Consider the following 16,299-nt stretch of genomic DNA (forward strand, 5'->3'; position numbering starts at 1 on the left):
CTTTCATGGACAGACAATTACTATACGTATTTTTCATCATCAGCCTGTTTTCACTAAAAGAAAATGCCGACAGTATTCTGCGGTTCAGTGGCCTGGGATCCACATTTTCAAAAGAAAAACATACTCTGAATTAAAACTGATTATGTGGGCAGCTGTGAAAGCTTATCTAACAAGATTGAATGCTTTTAGACGGCCAGCTGAGTAGCCTGCAGTATTTTATCCCTACCTTATATTTTATAAAAACATTTAAAGATATTGAAAACATTTGAACCACGCTGAGCCCGTGGCCACATCCAAGTCAGATTTACAACTGAGGAAAACAAGATCTTAAAAAAAAAGACAGTATTTGCCCTTTTACCACAAATCACTTACATTTTACATCACAGCTAACCATTTCCATGGCATACTGCAGTGTTTTGAATTTCTTTGTTGTTTTTCTTGTTTTCTGCAAAGTTATTTAGCTACAGTGTTAAAACCAACTCATCCATCACAGAAAACATTGTGTCTGCCTTTACTGTCGTCAAAGTTGTGTTATCCTTGCATGGGTGAATGCAGTCGTAACATATCCTCTTACCCAAATTTATCAATGTCTTCCAATATTCTCCGTATGACTGTTCCAGATTCACTTGTGTGCAATTTCTCTGGTTAGGTTTTAGCCCTTCGTGCCTCCCATTAAAAAGCTTCATTAAAAAGTGCGTGGCTCTTTATCTCAAGTTTACCAGATGTGCATTTACCAAAGCATTTTGGCAAATGGAAAACAAATGGATTGGTACAGTAATAGCAACAAGGACACGTGTTTTACTCCGACGAGTTTGGCTTTTAGGTGAAAACTCCTTCAACTTTTCTTTCTTTTATCCTCTTCATCCCTTTCTCTTCCATTTCTTCCATCACTCTCTAAATTTTATTATTTCTTGAGGCCTTTGTTTTTTCTTTCTTCTCTTCCTTTTCCTCCAAAGTGCCTCCATCACCATTACACTTTACTCTCACTTGCTCCACGTCAATGTAGGTGTGAGAACTGGTGAGTTTTAAAAAAACTCACAACTTAGGTTTTTACTTTGTTTTTTGGTGCGATGTTTCCCCTAACAACGTCAAAACCTGAATCTCTCTGCCTCTCCTTCACTTCCTCTGTCCAAATCCACCCAAACTCAGCCAGTGCCACTTGGCGCCATGTGTCTGCTTTAGACCCTGACCCTGCCTACACACAATCGCAGACACACACTGCCTGTCTTTCATTCAAGCCCGTGTTTCTCGTTTTCCTTCATCATGTGTCACCATCACCCTGGCTGACCCTCGTAATGCACACACACACACACACACACACACACACACACACACACACACACACACACTCACCACAAGACAGAGGAGAAAAGCTGGCACACTGGAACATGGTGGTCTGGAGGGAGACAGTGTGCAAGTGTGTGTGTGTGTGTGTGTGTGTGTGTTTGTGTGTGTGTGTGTTTTACAAGCCTCTCCCTGGCTCTGTTAAAATGCCTGGCACTCTGTAAAGTCATTAGGATCATTCTAAAATAGCATGTAAAACACACATGGACAGACACACAAACACACACACACGGAAATCTACATATCCCACACCCACATATGATTTAATATGAATTACCTGACAGTGTGCTTCTGTAAAGTGTCACCACCTCAAACATTTTACTAACGCTGTGTCTGATGTAACTTTCCTCTGTGTTGTTAAACTTGAGCAACAGCGTAAAAAGCAGCCTGGCTCACGTTAGAGGAAAGGGTGGCGGGTGAGAACAAGTTAGTCTCTAGGGTTTATCAACTGGGCACGTCCCAGGACAGATAACTGGTTAGATTAGGAGCAAGAAACCTCTGGGAGGCTCAGCAGTAAATTCAGGCCTTACAGAACGAAATTCCTGCTTTCTGTACTGATAAGCGAAACTGAGAAAAAACAACTCCCAAATGTAAACACATGCTGCTTTTTTAAGGACGCAATGTAACTGAAATAATTAACCTATTAACCACATTCAAAACAGTAACAGTAAAAGGGCAGTAAAACGTTTAATTTCTGAGATTTCAAAATGATACTGGAGTTTTTCTTGACATATTTTGGGTTGTTTTCCAACACCAGATCTAACAGAACAAAAGATTTTCTTCACAATGCAAACAAAACAAAAAAAAACACTCTTTGTGTCTTTGTGGCAAAAATAGAAAATATTATCTCAGCACAGCGACCACAGCACCTCATTAGTCAGCAGACTTATAACAAAATGCATGCTGTAATGTTTTAATCCATCATGCGACTTAAATCAAGAGGCTTTTACTGAATGATATAATAATGTGACATATTGTTAAAGCCCTCATTAGCTTGTGCAGATGTTTGTACCGTTTAAATGTGACAGTTTGGGTTTGGACATTTATCTTCCAGTTTAGTCATTTTTCTTAATATGAATTTCCATGGAAACATTTACATTTCTGTAGCTTCATAAACGTAAGGAGGAAAAACTTCTAGACTTGTAGCAACACAACCACTACAGCAGCAAAGGGATGGCCAATCCAATCTCTCAACAACTTTCGGCATTATTGACGTATGAATGGACACGCTCTTTCTTGCATATGCACTGTACTATAGGTCTTCACATGGTGGATCTCAGCTTAATCGCTCAAGCAGCGTGGAGCCCAGCAGTGAGCTGTTAGCGAAAGGCCAGTTTTCAAAAGATGGATTTGCTGAAGATTTTTTTTTTTTTTTTTGGGTCCTCTGTTCCTGTGTGTTTGTTTCCATGTCTCTCTTTAACCTCAGCTGAACTACAAAAGTAACACTGATTCCAATAGTGAGGTTTTTACCAAAAGAGCTGTTTTCTGTGCCATAGTCATAATAATAACCTTTATGGCTCAATGACGTCTCTAATGAGCACTGAAGAGAACTGGCATCGTAATCTTACACACACACTCACACAGGAAGTCTCTCTCTCTCTCTCTCTCTCTGACCTATGTCTCTCTCCTTGGCCTGAAGTGTGAAGGTATAAGAATTGGCCGCGTGTGTGTATGTGCATATCTGTGTTTATGTGTGTGTTTGTCTATATGTAGTTGAAGTTATGTGTGTGTGTGTGTGTGTGTGTGTGTGTGTGTGTGTGTGTGTGTCTGTGTGTGTGTGTGTGTGTGTGTGTGTGTGTGTGTGATTGTAGCTCATTATAGTCTACGTATATGCGTGGACATGTGCGTGTTTTTGGTGCTGTAAAAAAATGTATGAAGTGTTGTTGGCTGAGTCGGACGTTATATCGCTGCTCTTATGAATACAGTATGAATTGTCAGCCCATGACTCTCTATCTGCTAAAAGTAAAACGGCTCCCAGTGAGTGACTGCGAGCGCTCGTGAGCCAAGTCAAACTGGAGAAACCTCAGTGAGGGCTGAGCCCACATATTTACAACTCTACAAGTCATTGTAATGAAGGATAATACCACACAATTACAGACTTCAAATGTCATTGTTGTTACAGTGTAAGGGAGTACTTACTTTCTCCCTGGCTTACTTTACATCCATTTTTAAAGTTATACAACAGGGTATCACAGGTTTCCAGGGCCTGGAAATCTGGTCAATTTAAGTGACTCAAATTACTTTATAACAAACTTCCAATACAAGAAAACACCACCAGTAAGCTGCTGCAGCCCTGGTGACTTCAGACTCCGCTCTGTGAATACTGGCTGACTTGCTGATCGAAACACTATAAAACTAATTCAGCGTAATAAAAATCAAAATCAAAGAGTGATCATTTATTTTTTATGAAGACTGTAAACTCTCATAAAGCTAAAGACCAGAGGAAAATGTTAAGGTTATTATGTGGTCAGATTAATTAGCAAAACTGTCATTTTTATCTATGATCAGAGCTGGATAGTTCTGCTTATTAACAAATTTAACTAAATCTTTGACATAATGGCAATGTTATCTATGAAAAGAAAAACGTTAGGTTTCAAATGCACACAATCATTGTTTTTTCAGCTCTGCAGCCTGATGACCTGTGGCAAAATGATGCCTCCTCTGCAGACTGGGCAGGAACTATGCATGTCTGTGTGTGAGGACCCCTCATGATTTAAAGGTCACTGATTGGGCGAATTTTGATTGACAGGAGATACAAAAACAGGACGAGGCGGAGCTGGAACTTAAACATCACGGCCGATAATGAAGAGCGTAGCTACAGTATTACAATAGTACTGATAGCCTGGCTCTGTGTGTGTGTGTGTGTGTGTGTGTGTGTGTGTGTGTCTGTGTGAGCGTATGCAGAAGTTAAAAATCATTGGTGTGTCTGTCTGTGATGGTCGCTCTATGTGGTTCTTAGAGTCAGAGTAGAGTTCACATTGAAGCTGGAAACGTGAATTAATTTCATTCAAAGCTGTGTAAACACTACATAACTCTGAAATGACCAAGACAAGAAATAAAGGAACAGAGGGTTAATGTAAGCAAAGGAGAAAGAGAGGTTTTTAGTAGTTTTCCTGTGAAGATCCCTCCTTAAAGCCTATTTTTACCATGTTCTTGTGAACCACTTCACTTGGACTTCAGATTTGAAATGTGAACATGACTTGAACTTGGCTGCTTTGAGACTTGTCTTACTTGAGAATTGCCCCCCTTAAGACTTGAGACTTGAAAGCCTTGCATGGTCACACAGCGTTAATACTTAATGATGAAGCCTCTGCTTTGAAAGGACTCTGCCAGATAAAAAGCACTAACAAATGCAGTTATGAAAGGGATAATGTTCAAATGCTGCTTCATTTTAATGGCCAGAATCAAGACCTTAAAGACTCAAGAAGACTTGTGACTTGATCGCTGACTTGTAACTTGTGAATTCACTTCAGATTTGACATGGAATTTCCCCAAAAGGCCTTAAAATCATTTCTGTTTATCTTGATGCATCATGAGGGAAAAAGCTTTTGTGCCTGTGTGCAAAGGAAACTGTAATTAGTAGTGAAGTGGAGGAAAGACAAGAGGGAGGAGGAGAGGTGAAGAAGAGAGGTCTGGGGGTTCTGTCGAGCGGAGATTCAGACCCATCCATTTGTGCTGCGTTGTGGTCTGGGGTCTCTCTAGGCTTTCATTAGGCAGCTCTGCTTCCTGCTCCAAGGATGATTGTTTTCTCTCTAAATACGACGCAGAGGTCCTCAACGACCATTAAACACACACACACACACACGACCATTAGACACACACACACACACACACACACACACACACACACAGAGACACAGACAAAAGGACAGACAGTCAGACGCACCCATACACACACGTCCGACCCTCAGAACCCATTTCGCAGCCTTACACACACACACACACACATTGGCCTTCGCTGGTCATTACAGACTAACTGCTGGTTTTTATGCAGATTTATTGAATCCAGGCTTAATGGCTTTACCAGTCCCCCTCTTTTTTACATGCATTTGTCTTTTTTCTGTCGTTCACTTCTTTCTCCCTTGATCTTTCCCTCTGTCTCTGGTTATCACTCTCTCCTCCCCCTCCTCTTGTATTCCGTCCTTTCCGCTTTTACTTTCCCCCTTTGTTCCTTTGAATCTTTCTGTCTTTGCCAGTCTTTCTCCATTTTTTTCCATCAGTTTGTTTCCCGCTTTCTCTGTCACACTCCCTCTCTCTGTCACTCTTTCGAGTCCTACTTCATTCTCTGCCTTACTTTTCCATCCTTTTTGTCCATCCGTCATCTCTTCTCTGTAATGGGAAGACAAGCCGGCGATGGTGACAGGTGAAGGGCAAAGACTTAAATTAACCCACAGAGAGAAACACACAGAAACATGCGCTCCACTCTCACACTCACACTTCTCTTGTCTCTATCTCAACTCTTAGTTCACAATGGCAGCCATTGTGAAAGTTTAGATTCACACATTTCCCCTGCCTTATTGCTGCAGATCTTTCCACATGGCCGTGCTGGAGGAATTTATTTCAGGACAGCCATAAAATCATTCTGACTTTGACACACCTCACAGATTTCAATGGAACAAATATGTGGAGACAATGTCACATGTCAAGATGCCATACACACTGTGTTATGTAACGAAATATTTATTATTCATATCTTGTGTGATGTAAGATGTAGGATGTACTGCACTTGTATGTGCACATCTGAGACAGTTTCATACTAATCAATGAAAAGCTGCATTGTTTTCAATTTTCTCTATGGATTTATGAGATAACAAACAAAAATCATATAGATAGCAGGTTTTTTATTTTTCCTGGTTGTTTTGGTAAAAATTAAACAATATTAAAGAAAGAAATTCTATTGGTTTGAAGAAGTTGACAATTTTGTGCATGTAGCCTGTGAGAGCCCTCCACATAGATACTCAGCTGTCCTTCAGCTACAGTATATTCCAAGGTTCACTGGTCACAGATTTGCCCCTTGGTTTAAATTAAAGTAAACTACTCACACATGCCACCTTAAAGTTTGCTTAATGTGAGGTAAATTGCTTTTGGACTCAGTGGCTCATTGTAAGATGAAGTGTTTTGAATCCTCCCTCCTTTGGTTCAGTTTAAGATAAATGTCTTTACTTTTATCCGAGCTGTTTTTAGAAGCAGCTGTCACACCGTTAGATTGTGTTTCCTTTCTTTTCCTGGATCTTTTCTATTTAGATAAGTAAATCAAACCTAAAAGTTCTTTTATAAAAAAAACCGTGAATAAGTTTGAGCTAAATTGCTTCCATCTTTTCAGATTGGCCTACTGGGAGGTTACACTATACGTAGTCAATGCTGGAGTCTGTTTTTGTGGTTTTGTTTCTGCAGCCATTAGTGCTGCAAGTCCAGTTGTTCCTGGAGGGCCAATTTAAGGTTTAAGTCTTTTTTATGTACTTTATAAGTCCTGTTTTCTCTGAAGGTATTCCACTATAGTTACCACACTTACATTCACAAGCCCAGCTCTCCATGTAGCTTAACCAGCATTATTAGGTGCTAAAGTGAACGCTGGAGAGCTGAACTGACAGATTTAAGTTCCCAGAGTTTAATAAAATGCTGTATGCTTGTAGACATGCCCTTCCTCAACAGTTGCTTCAAGTGCTCATGAGCAAGGCACAGGATGGTGGAGGGCTCCCAGATTTGAGTGTGTTTAATCCACTGTCCCCTCCTAACGAACTTCTCCCAGAGGCCAAGCCTGTAAATATGAAAATGTTCCTATAGTCAATTTGGCTGATTAAATAAACCTGTTCGACTGAAATTACAGAGTGATGTTGAATTGCCCACAGAACGCACCTCCCTTGTATTTTTCCTCAGCTGTTAGTGCTAAAGCCGTGCAGTATTTTTAGTCCTCCAGGAGCAGTTTTAGGTACAAGTCCTGGAGCTCTATTCCCACTGCAGCTCGTTAGCTTGCGTCGTTAGCTGAGCTGTACTGGACTACAACAGAGCACACACACGCATTCACACACATTTGGTCACATGGCTCAGGCGCTGTTGGGCTTGGTGCATTACAGGCAGCCAACTTATAAAGCAGTCTACACAGTGTAAGCCTGTTAGAACCTAATAGTTTAAATAGAGACAGGCAGAGAGACAGGGATTATAATAGTCTGTAAAGGCCTATTATACTTTATCCTTTTGCTCTTACTCATAATGGTGTTTCTATAGCACCGCTCCAGGCTGCTGTTGAAGAGTCTTTTTAAACCTCCTGTGACTATAGCTTTACTTCCTGCAACTTATGCTATTGCTGAGGAATATTTGGCCTCCAGACTTTCCCTGTGTCCTGACCCCCACCCTCTCTTTCCCCTATGTATCTGTTGTATTTGTTTAAATGAGAGTCTGTCTTGAAGTTATTTTTTTAAGCAGTCAACCTTATCACGTCAATTTCTATTTTCATACCCTGCATAGACCCTGTTTAAACATTTCCAAGTGGTGCAAAATGGGAGGGATATAGGAAGAGTCCAGGACTTGAAGCATGAAATAAAATGTATAAATTCTCACATGGTGGCAGTAATTACACCCAAAGGTGTTCCTTGGTCCATGACCTAATTTTTCAGTAAACTTCATGAATCATTCCATCAAGGTAAAAATTGCTTCTTTCCATTCATATAATTCATGTGCACCATTGAAGCCCACTGTTACATTTACGAATTTTCTGTGGTTGTTTTTGGCGCTCCAAATTCCTTGGGCCATAAATGTTAGATCAGTGGCATGCCAGGTTTAAATATGTGATATCATTATCAATATTTTCTCTTGTTTCTAAGTAAAGCAGAAACAGAGTCTTTCACATTATCGAGGCAGCTATAGTAACTACGTTTTCTGTGCAGCACTTGACAGAATTTATTTGTGGAAGTAGGTCAGTGGGCCTCAGTGTAAGCAACCCAGATCTATGGAGACGTAGCGCTGGACCTAATGATTCATAAACCAGTCTTAAACCAGTCAAAGCAGGGCGAAGGTAGCTGTTTAAAATTCAGAGCGGTGAAGTGCACGGAGACAGTTTACTGATAAAAACACACCTCTGGCCTCAGCATCATCTGTAACTGAAAAAGCTACGTGTAGTCAAGTAACTTTGTAAGATGTGTGTCTGCAGCAGGCAGTTGACCTGCTCATGGATGGGCTAATGCACTCCAGTTAAATAATATATTTGCTCTCCCTCTTTCTCCACCTCTACCTCCACCCATTGCTCGCTCTCTCTCTCTCTCTCGGTTAATCTCTCCGTCTCTATCTCTCTCTGCTGAGTTATGGTTTCTTTAGAAAACATTAGCATTCCTCTGCAAAGAGGTTCAAGCCCTGCAATCTGTGTCAAGGGGTCAGTGTATACACACACACACACACACACACACCACACACACACAACACACACACACACAACACACACATCGTGCGTTCATCTTATTCTTGAGCTGATAGCCTGTGCGTGCATGTACATGTTTGTGCACAAGTGAGATATGTGTGTGTGTGTGTGTGTGTGTGTGTGTGTGTGTGTGTGTGTGTGTGTGTGTGTGTGTGTGTGTGTGTCTCCAGGCCCACGATAAGGCAGATAATGATCCATCATGATAATGGAGCTTTAATGGCTGCAGTAAAAATCATCTTCAACAAACCTTCTCTTTATCTCTCTCTATCTCTCTCTCTTTTCTCTCTCTCTCTTTGTCACACACACACACTACATACACACATGCACACACATCTTACCCCTTACCTCTGTCCCCCTGCTTCCCACAATCCTCTCCGTCACTCACTAAATTAGAACTTGAGCTTGCAACATACACTTTAGCCTCGCGCTGTGCACTCACACACACCTGTAATGTCAAACACCCAAACCACTGTATCACACACACACACACACACACACACACATTCACTAACACCTACACTCATGCATCTCATACAAACACAGACACACACACACTAACAGGGAGTCATGAATCTGGCAACACTACCTCTCTGCCTACTTGCATTATTTCATCTACATTTCTCTCTGACCACACACTGTGATCGCATGAGACGTGATCCATGGGAGCTTATAACCACAACATCTAAACTTATACCTCATAACTGGAAACTGTATCATGAAGCCTTGTTTATATTTAATTTCTTCAGCCCATAAATGAGCTTTGGATTGAATGCAGCAAGAGAATAAGTTTATTGCTTAGCAACGTGGGGATGTTTTTCTCTGTCTGCAGAGTGTTAGCCAGGCTCTCCAGGACAGGAGACCTGCTCAGCCCTCACATTAAAGTGGTACAGACCGGCCTGCTTGTCAAAACAGGATTCTGATCAGATATAATAAAGGCTGAGGGAGAGGAGATTTGCAAAGCCACTAACTGTCCAGTCACCCGTTATCTTTCCATTAGCACCTTTACTGGCCTGTCCTAAGTATACCACGGTTAATGACAGCTCCCTTCTAAATTGTAACAGTTGCTATAGTTGTTGGATATTATTTTAAGCTGCAAGAATACTTATGCTGCTGGGGAAATGTTCATGTCAGAGTCTAGACTAACTGACTAGAGCCTTGGTCTATGAAACTGACTGTCACACACAATCTGCACTTTTATATGACTGAGGAGAGGCTACTGGCACTTTAAAGAAACTCTTAGGCTAGACACAATACATATATGAAAACTTTATTTTAAATGCAACTTATACTAGTAAAACTAACAGCAGAAAACAGTAAAATTTGATTCAAAGATTATATATGAAAAACACAACAATTATCAAATAACCAAGTAAATCTATCCCTGTTGAATCTATGCTGATTGTTCTTTTCACAGCCTGCTTGGATTCTGATTGATAAGGCTGAAGGCAGCAAAAGTCCAAAAATCATTTGCATCAACTGCTGCAGAAGTAGAAAAAAGTCAACAAGGACTGATAACTGTTGCTGCAGACCCATCGCTGAGGCCCTCCGGCCTAGTCGAGAGTCTCAGCTGAATCCAGAAGCCCAACCGGGCGTAATTACCTCCTAAATATCTCCCTACTTGAACATCTTAAAGTAAATCATCAGTCACCAGGTGGAGCTGGAAATGGCATGATCAGGCTCTGACGCACATACAAGTGGCTACGTAACACAAACATAGCAAATTCGGCAGCTTCGGTGAAGTCATGTTCCGATGTTCCAACATGAGCCAATTATTGTTCATCAAAACACTCTATTTTGATTCAGGTAAATCCCTTTTCTAGACATTTGTGTCCACTTGGCCTCTCTGGTACTTTCCACAGTTTTTTCACTTCCCTGTTTCCCACGGTTACACTGGATTAAATGTGATTAACATTTTATTAAACAACATTTGTATTATTATTCTTTATTAATCTCTTTATCCCGTACATATGTATTTTGATGATTGATTAACACGCTTGAAACAGTCAAATACAAAATATATAAAACAATCAACATAGTCATTACTCAACTTAATCATACATTTCCATGGTTATATACTGATTATATATACTCAGTGATTATATCTCTTAGCTCATTAAGTCATTCTCTGATTTTACTTCTGTTTCCTCTTACTGTTGTTCCTCTCTTTATGGTTGTGGATCTTCTTTCGTAGTTGACAATTCAGATATTGAGCAACTCTGTTTTTTTCCAGTATTCTGGATTCTTCGTGGTAGATTGGGCTTGTGGAGAGTCTATCTTTTCATCTGTGCACTCCTCTCTCGCACTGATGTACACTTGTCTTTCCATTTTCACTGGGCTGTGGCGTGACCTTCTCCATTTCAGAGGCCTAGAAAGCCACAAAAAGCTGGACTCAGGAGGTTTTTTCAGGCCTGATGGCTCTGACATTGATGTCCGTTTTCCTGGCCTTGTTGATAGGAAGAACCAATTATGATTACTTTCATAGGAACACTGGGTCTTGTTTTTCTAGTTTCTTTCATATCAGTTATGAGAACATGTTACTCCCTAGGTTAATTGTAGTAATTTGAGAATGTGGTGTGTCCTCTGTCCAGCCACTGACTGCACCATGAATGTCCTCACATTTAGTTTTCAGGTAAACCCACAACCAAATAAGTGGTTTAGATCAGTGGTTCTCAGCCTACGTGTCAGAAACGTTCCTGACTTTTCTCAATCTTTGCTTTGTTGTGAAACAATGGATAGTTTTACTGCTCAAGTTGTTTGTCCCAGAAGCAGTTACTCATAACACTTTAGGAAAAGAAACCCATAGGGGATTATTGACTGATTTTCATGAAGAATATTTATTGACGTGAATTCAGATAAAAGCCATTATTGATTCCCTGATCATCATTTTTAAACTGTGGAACAGCTAAATGATCTATTATGTATTATGGAGTGCTGGACCTTGATATCATGACAGTATCGCTCACATTTTGTACAGTCAGTATATATGATGCTGTTTCAGGCATATGGCAGTTTTACCGCTGTGTTTGACCCGTTTAATCTTGATTTTTTTTAACACCTTTTCAAGTGTTGGGTCAAGGCTGTGTGAGTCAGAGAGCAGAAGACAGCAGACACATACTAAACCATTTATCTCCTCTCAGTTGTGTTACAACCTTATCTTTACTGCTGTGTTTTTCTGTGGGATTGCAACTAAAATGCAGAGCCATTAAGATGAATTACCTGCAAACACACATAAACTCACATGTCGGAAATATGTTGATACGCTTCACGGTAAAAGAGGCCTTTCACACACACACAGACACACAGACACACACACACACACACACACACACACACAGGTTTGTGTGGATATTGGCCTGAATGTGTTTGGACATTGTGGATGGGGAATACAGTGGAATGATAAAAATCAAAGTGTAGAGAGGAGCAGATAGAGCTCCAAGAGATGACACTGATAAAAGCTGGACTACGTGCTCAGAACTCATCGCTCTGCTCTAAATCTTATTTCTCCCATCTGTCTTGTTCTCATTGTAAATGATGGTGAAATCTCAAAGTCTTGATAATGTCATTGCATTTTTCTTTCATGAATGGAAATGCTAAATAAAAATATATCGTTTCCTAATTCTCAAGAATTGTTTTGTGCAGGTTTGGTTGTACACAGCAAAGTGTATGTTTCCTACTTAAACCACCAGGAAACAGTGAGTGAGTCAGTGAGTGGTAGTCTGGTAGTGTGTGTATGTATGTGTGCGTGCGTGCGTGCGTGCGCGCGTGCGTGCGTGCGTGTGTGTGTGTGCGCGTGTGTGTGTGTGTGTGTGTAGTGAGGGGGTGCTTCCCTGCTGTCTGATGCTAATTGAGCTTTCAGAATGGGCCAAATTGTGCCAGACCATGCACACACACACACACACACACACACACACACACACACACACACAGGGAAGGGTGGAGTGGTCGAGCCTCATTGCTTCCCTCACATGGCTTCATACTCTCCTTCACCTCCTCATTCACTCACTCATTCTCTCCATTATTCTCTCCCTTCCCTCTTTTCCATTCATTTCCTCGACTTCATCATCCCTATTTTCTCCTCCCTCTCTGCCAACAACTCTTCTTTCTCTTACTCTTTAAACATTCATCTTTCAAACATGGTGTGGTTGTTAATTATTAGAGTTGTACTAAACACAAATGATTATTAAATATTTAAAGGGAACTCAGTGACTTGTGAGAGACAGAATAAAATGAGGATGGCAGAAACTGATGCATGAGGTTGAGATGTTCTGACTTTTAAGCTCGTAAAACCCAGGATACTACAATTCCAACAATGCAAGTTGTTAATGTATTTTATTAGATCCTACCTGCCTGATAAACACCCACATCTTTAAAACTCCACATGCACAGTTTTTAGTGCAAACCTTCTATTACAAACGCTAAATCCCAGTTTAAATTCAAAGTGCTTTATGGACACAAACATGTTCTCAACATATACTGCTACTGCTAAAGCAATGTACAAACACTGATCATGATTCTGACACAAGCTTAGAATATAATAAGCCTGTTGTAAAAAGAAACATTAACATACTCCCCAACATGTTAGAAGATGATATATAGATAAGAAACAATATATTTGTGTGATTTACTGTGGAGATTTCATTAGTCATTAACAGCAATATTACTTGCAGCAGTTTTACACTTGAACAAAGCCACTGTATTATAAAATGCCACAGACGTTTGCTGGCTATGAGATGAGAGCGGAGGGAAGAGGTTAAAACTTAACGAGGAAATATTTTTGCCAATATCTGACTCAGGCCTCACACACATACAGCATGTACACACACCAACATAAATGTGGGCTTGTGTTACATGACTGTTCGAGCGGCGCTCTTATTGATACAGATGTATTGGTCATTAAGTCAGTTAGGTTTGACGTCTCAGCTCGGCTGCAGCCAAAGAAAACAACATCAGCGCTCTCTCACAGAAATGTTCCACTCTGTATGGGCAGAAAGAACGACATTGTGGTGTTTTCAGATTACAGTCTGATATGTGTGAGTGAGCATGTGTGTGTGTGTGTGTGTGTGCGTGCGCGTGCATGCGTGCATGCGTGTGTCACCTTAAACATGCTCCTTGATCATCCATGGGGCCGCAAGGAGAAAAATTCGCCATTTTACTATTTCTCTAAATGGCTTTATCGCAAGATGTTGACTTACAAAATGTCTCTTCTCTTTTTGTCTCTATCTTTCTCGCAGTTGGAGGCGGAGTTAGAGCTGTGTGAGAGGGAGGGGGCGGAGCTCCAGGAGTACGCCAATCAGGTCCTGCAGCAGATCGCCGACCGATGCCCCGACATCCTGGAACAAGTCGTCAACGCCCTGGAGGACAGCTGCTGACACCCGCACACAAGCAGATACACACTCATAAATAAGCTCACATGAACACATTCATTAGCACACAGAGTCAAACAAGAAGCACGCAAACATGCACCAAACGTTTAATACTCAGTCACACACACAGGAAGTCTCCAACAAGCCCTCTTAATCCTCCTGACACACAAGTAAAAGCCACAGTGTTGGAAATGAAGATGAAGACTTTCGCTTCCACAGCTCTTCACTCATCTCATTTTCACAGATGGAAAAGGGGATCTAAAAAAAAAATATCACATTATTACTGAAAAATATTCTTCCACTGAGTCCTCAGTCACCAGAGTTTTGAATTAGCAGTGCCAGCTGAGGGAATCATTGTTCATTTTTCAGTTCAGAGTGCGTTGTTGGCATGCTAGTTCATTGGAAATAGTTGATGTTTTTGAGACGTTAAACATGTACTTTCCTAACTGGTCCAAAACAGAAGGAGCCTTCACTTCACTTCACTTCACTTGCCATCTGTGACTCTTCGCAGTGGCCATCTTGTGTCCTTCCAGGCAGTCAGCAGTTGGACTCGCAATCGTGATTTCATGAATTTAAAAATTCAAACTGTATAAAAAGGTTGAAAGTGAGTTGAGTTTGCCATGTTGTCTCTGATGCCAGACTTACACGCTGTTGCCACATTGTTATTTGATTGGTTCAGATACAAAAGTGTTTTATTTCAGCTGCCTTTGGTTCTTTACATCATTTGCTGCTATCGTTTCTTATCATTTCTTATTTTGTTTTAGTTTTTTGTCAGGTATCTGATGAAATGTACCAGCTTGCAGTTTCTTTCAGCAGTAATCTCTAGGTAGTTGTGTAAATTGTAAAGAGAGAAGTTTAATTAACAGAAACACAGCTTTCATCAGGGGAACATGACGCTTTTCATCTATTGTTTTCCATCACAGATGAAAGCCACAAACTAACTACAATAAATCTCGCAATACTCCCTTTATTAAAACACACCAGTGTAGATGGTTTGTGTTTCTTTTTAACCTAAGAAAACAACATGTTGTGTTCAGTTATGGTGTCCATGCTGAAATTACGTTGAGTTCAGATAATCCCTCACTCGACCTTTTGTGACAATCCCTTTAGAGTTAACACAAGGAGAATCTGAACTTACTCATTTCCCCTTATTGAAGCATCTTTTCTTTTCTTTCTTGTCTGTCTTTCTTGGGAGGGAGGGAATATAAAGTAATTGTTATATATTTTTTTGCTTTTGGTAATATATGTATATATATATATATATATGTATGTATATATATATTTTAAAAAAACACTTATCTTGTTTAATTGAAAATATTGTCATCTATTGGTTGGTATGTTACATAATGTGTCAAAATCTATTTTCTTTTTGTGATTTGCAAGAAACCACAGATTTGTTCCACGCACAGGAGACTGTTATTGGGAACGTACATTGCACCTACTGGAGGTTCTGTGTCCACCGGGAACCTTTTTCATCAGAAGCAGTTTCTTGTTCTTGTTGTTTACAGTGGAAATGACACTAATGCATGTTTCCCACAGCGCTGACAGCCTTAGCATGATTTAAACGCTTGCAGCACCGAGCACTAGAGGTTCTTATTGTTTCAAATTCAAGCAAAAGCTCCTCTAACAGAGGTTTTATCGTCTCATATTGTATTGAGTGCTGAAGACATGTTGAGCGCTGCTCCCTAAAAAAGAAATACCTGGTGGACACAGAACCCAGAGACAGGGATTTACACTGCAATCTCAAATCTGATTTTACACCCAACTCTGCACCTAAGCAGTGTCTTCAAACAGCTCAAAGCAACATGGGTGTAAGTGAGGAGTTCCATTTCAAAACTGTTTTGGGAGGAGAAATCTGTGGTGCAGTTGCCCCAAATGTTACTGGTTTGAATTTGCTCAAAGCTTTAATGATCATGCACGAGGTTGCGTAACATTTGACAAACGGAGGCTATTTTATTTTGGAATGAAACTCTGCCAGATATGAGCTCGTGCTGTAAATCCAGTGTTTTGTTGTGTGTTTTATACTGATAATGTTTTGTCTTTGGGAGTGGTGATGACTGGGACTCACCGGCACTTTGTTGTGGATTGAAAACCGGAATGAGAAAATGGAATAAAAGATGGATTTATCTTTATTTTATTGTGGAGGGATTGTCTTTGTGTCTATCAGCTCATTTTCCCATG

General features: G+C 40.5%; 1 protein-coding gene across 6 annotated transcripts in view; it reads left to right on the plus strand.

The window, feature by feature from the left end:
• Positions 1 to 15,364, plus strand: part of LOC111224653 (ELKS/Rab6-interacting/CAST family member 1-like) — a 120,019-nt gene extending 104,655 nt beyond the window's left edge. For all 6 annotated transcript variants that reach the window (XM_022749220.1, XM_022749222.1, XM_022749223.1 and 3 more), the window contains one exon: positions 13,987 to 15,364. In XM_022749220.1, coding sequence (XP_022604941.1) covers positions 13,987 to 14,124 — 138 coding nt within the window. In that variant the 3' untranslated portion in view covers positions 14,125 to 15,364. The remainder of the gene's footprint in view (positions 1 to 13,986) is intronic.
• The last annotated feature ends 935 nt before the right edge of the window (positions 15,365 to 16,299 follow it).

Source organism: Seriola dumerili, unplaced genomic scaffold (genome assembly GCF_002260705.1).
Source record: "Seriola dumerili isolate Sdu_G_001 unplaced genomic scaffold, Sdu_1.0 BDQW01000138.1, whole genome shotgun sequence".
Classification (NCBI taxonomy): Eukaryota; Metazoa; Chordata; class Actinopteri; order Carangiformes; family Carangidae; genus Seriola; species Seriola dumerili.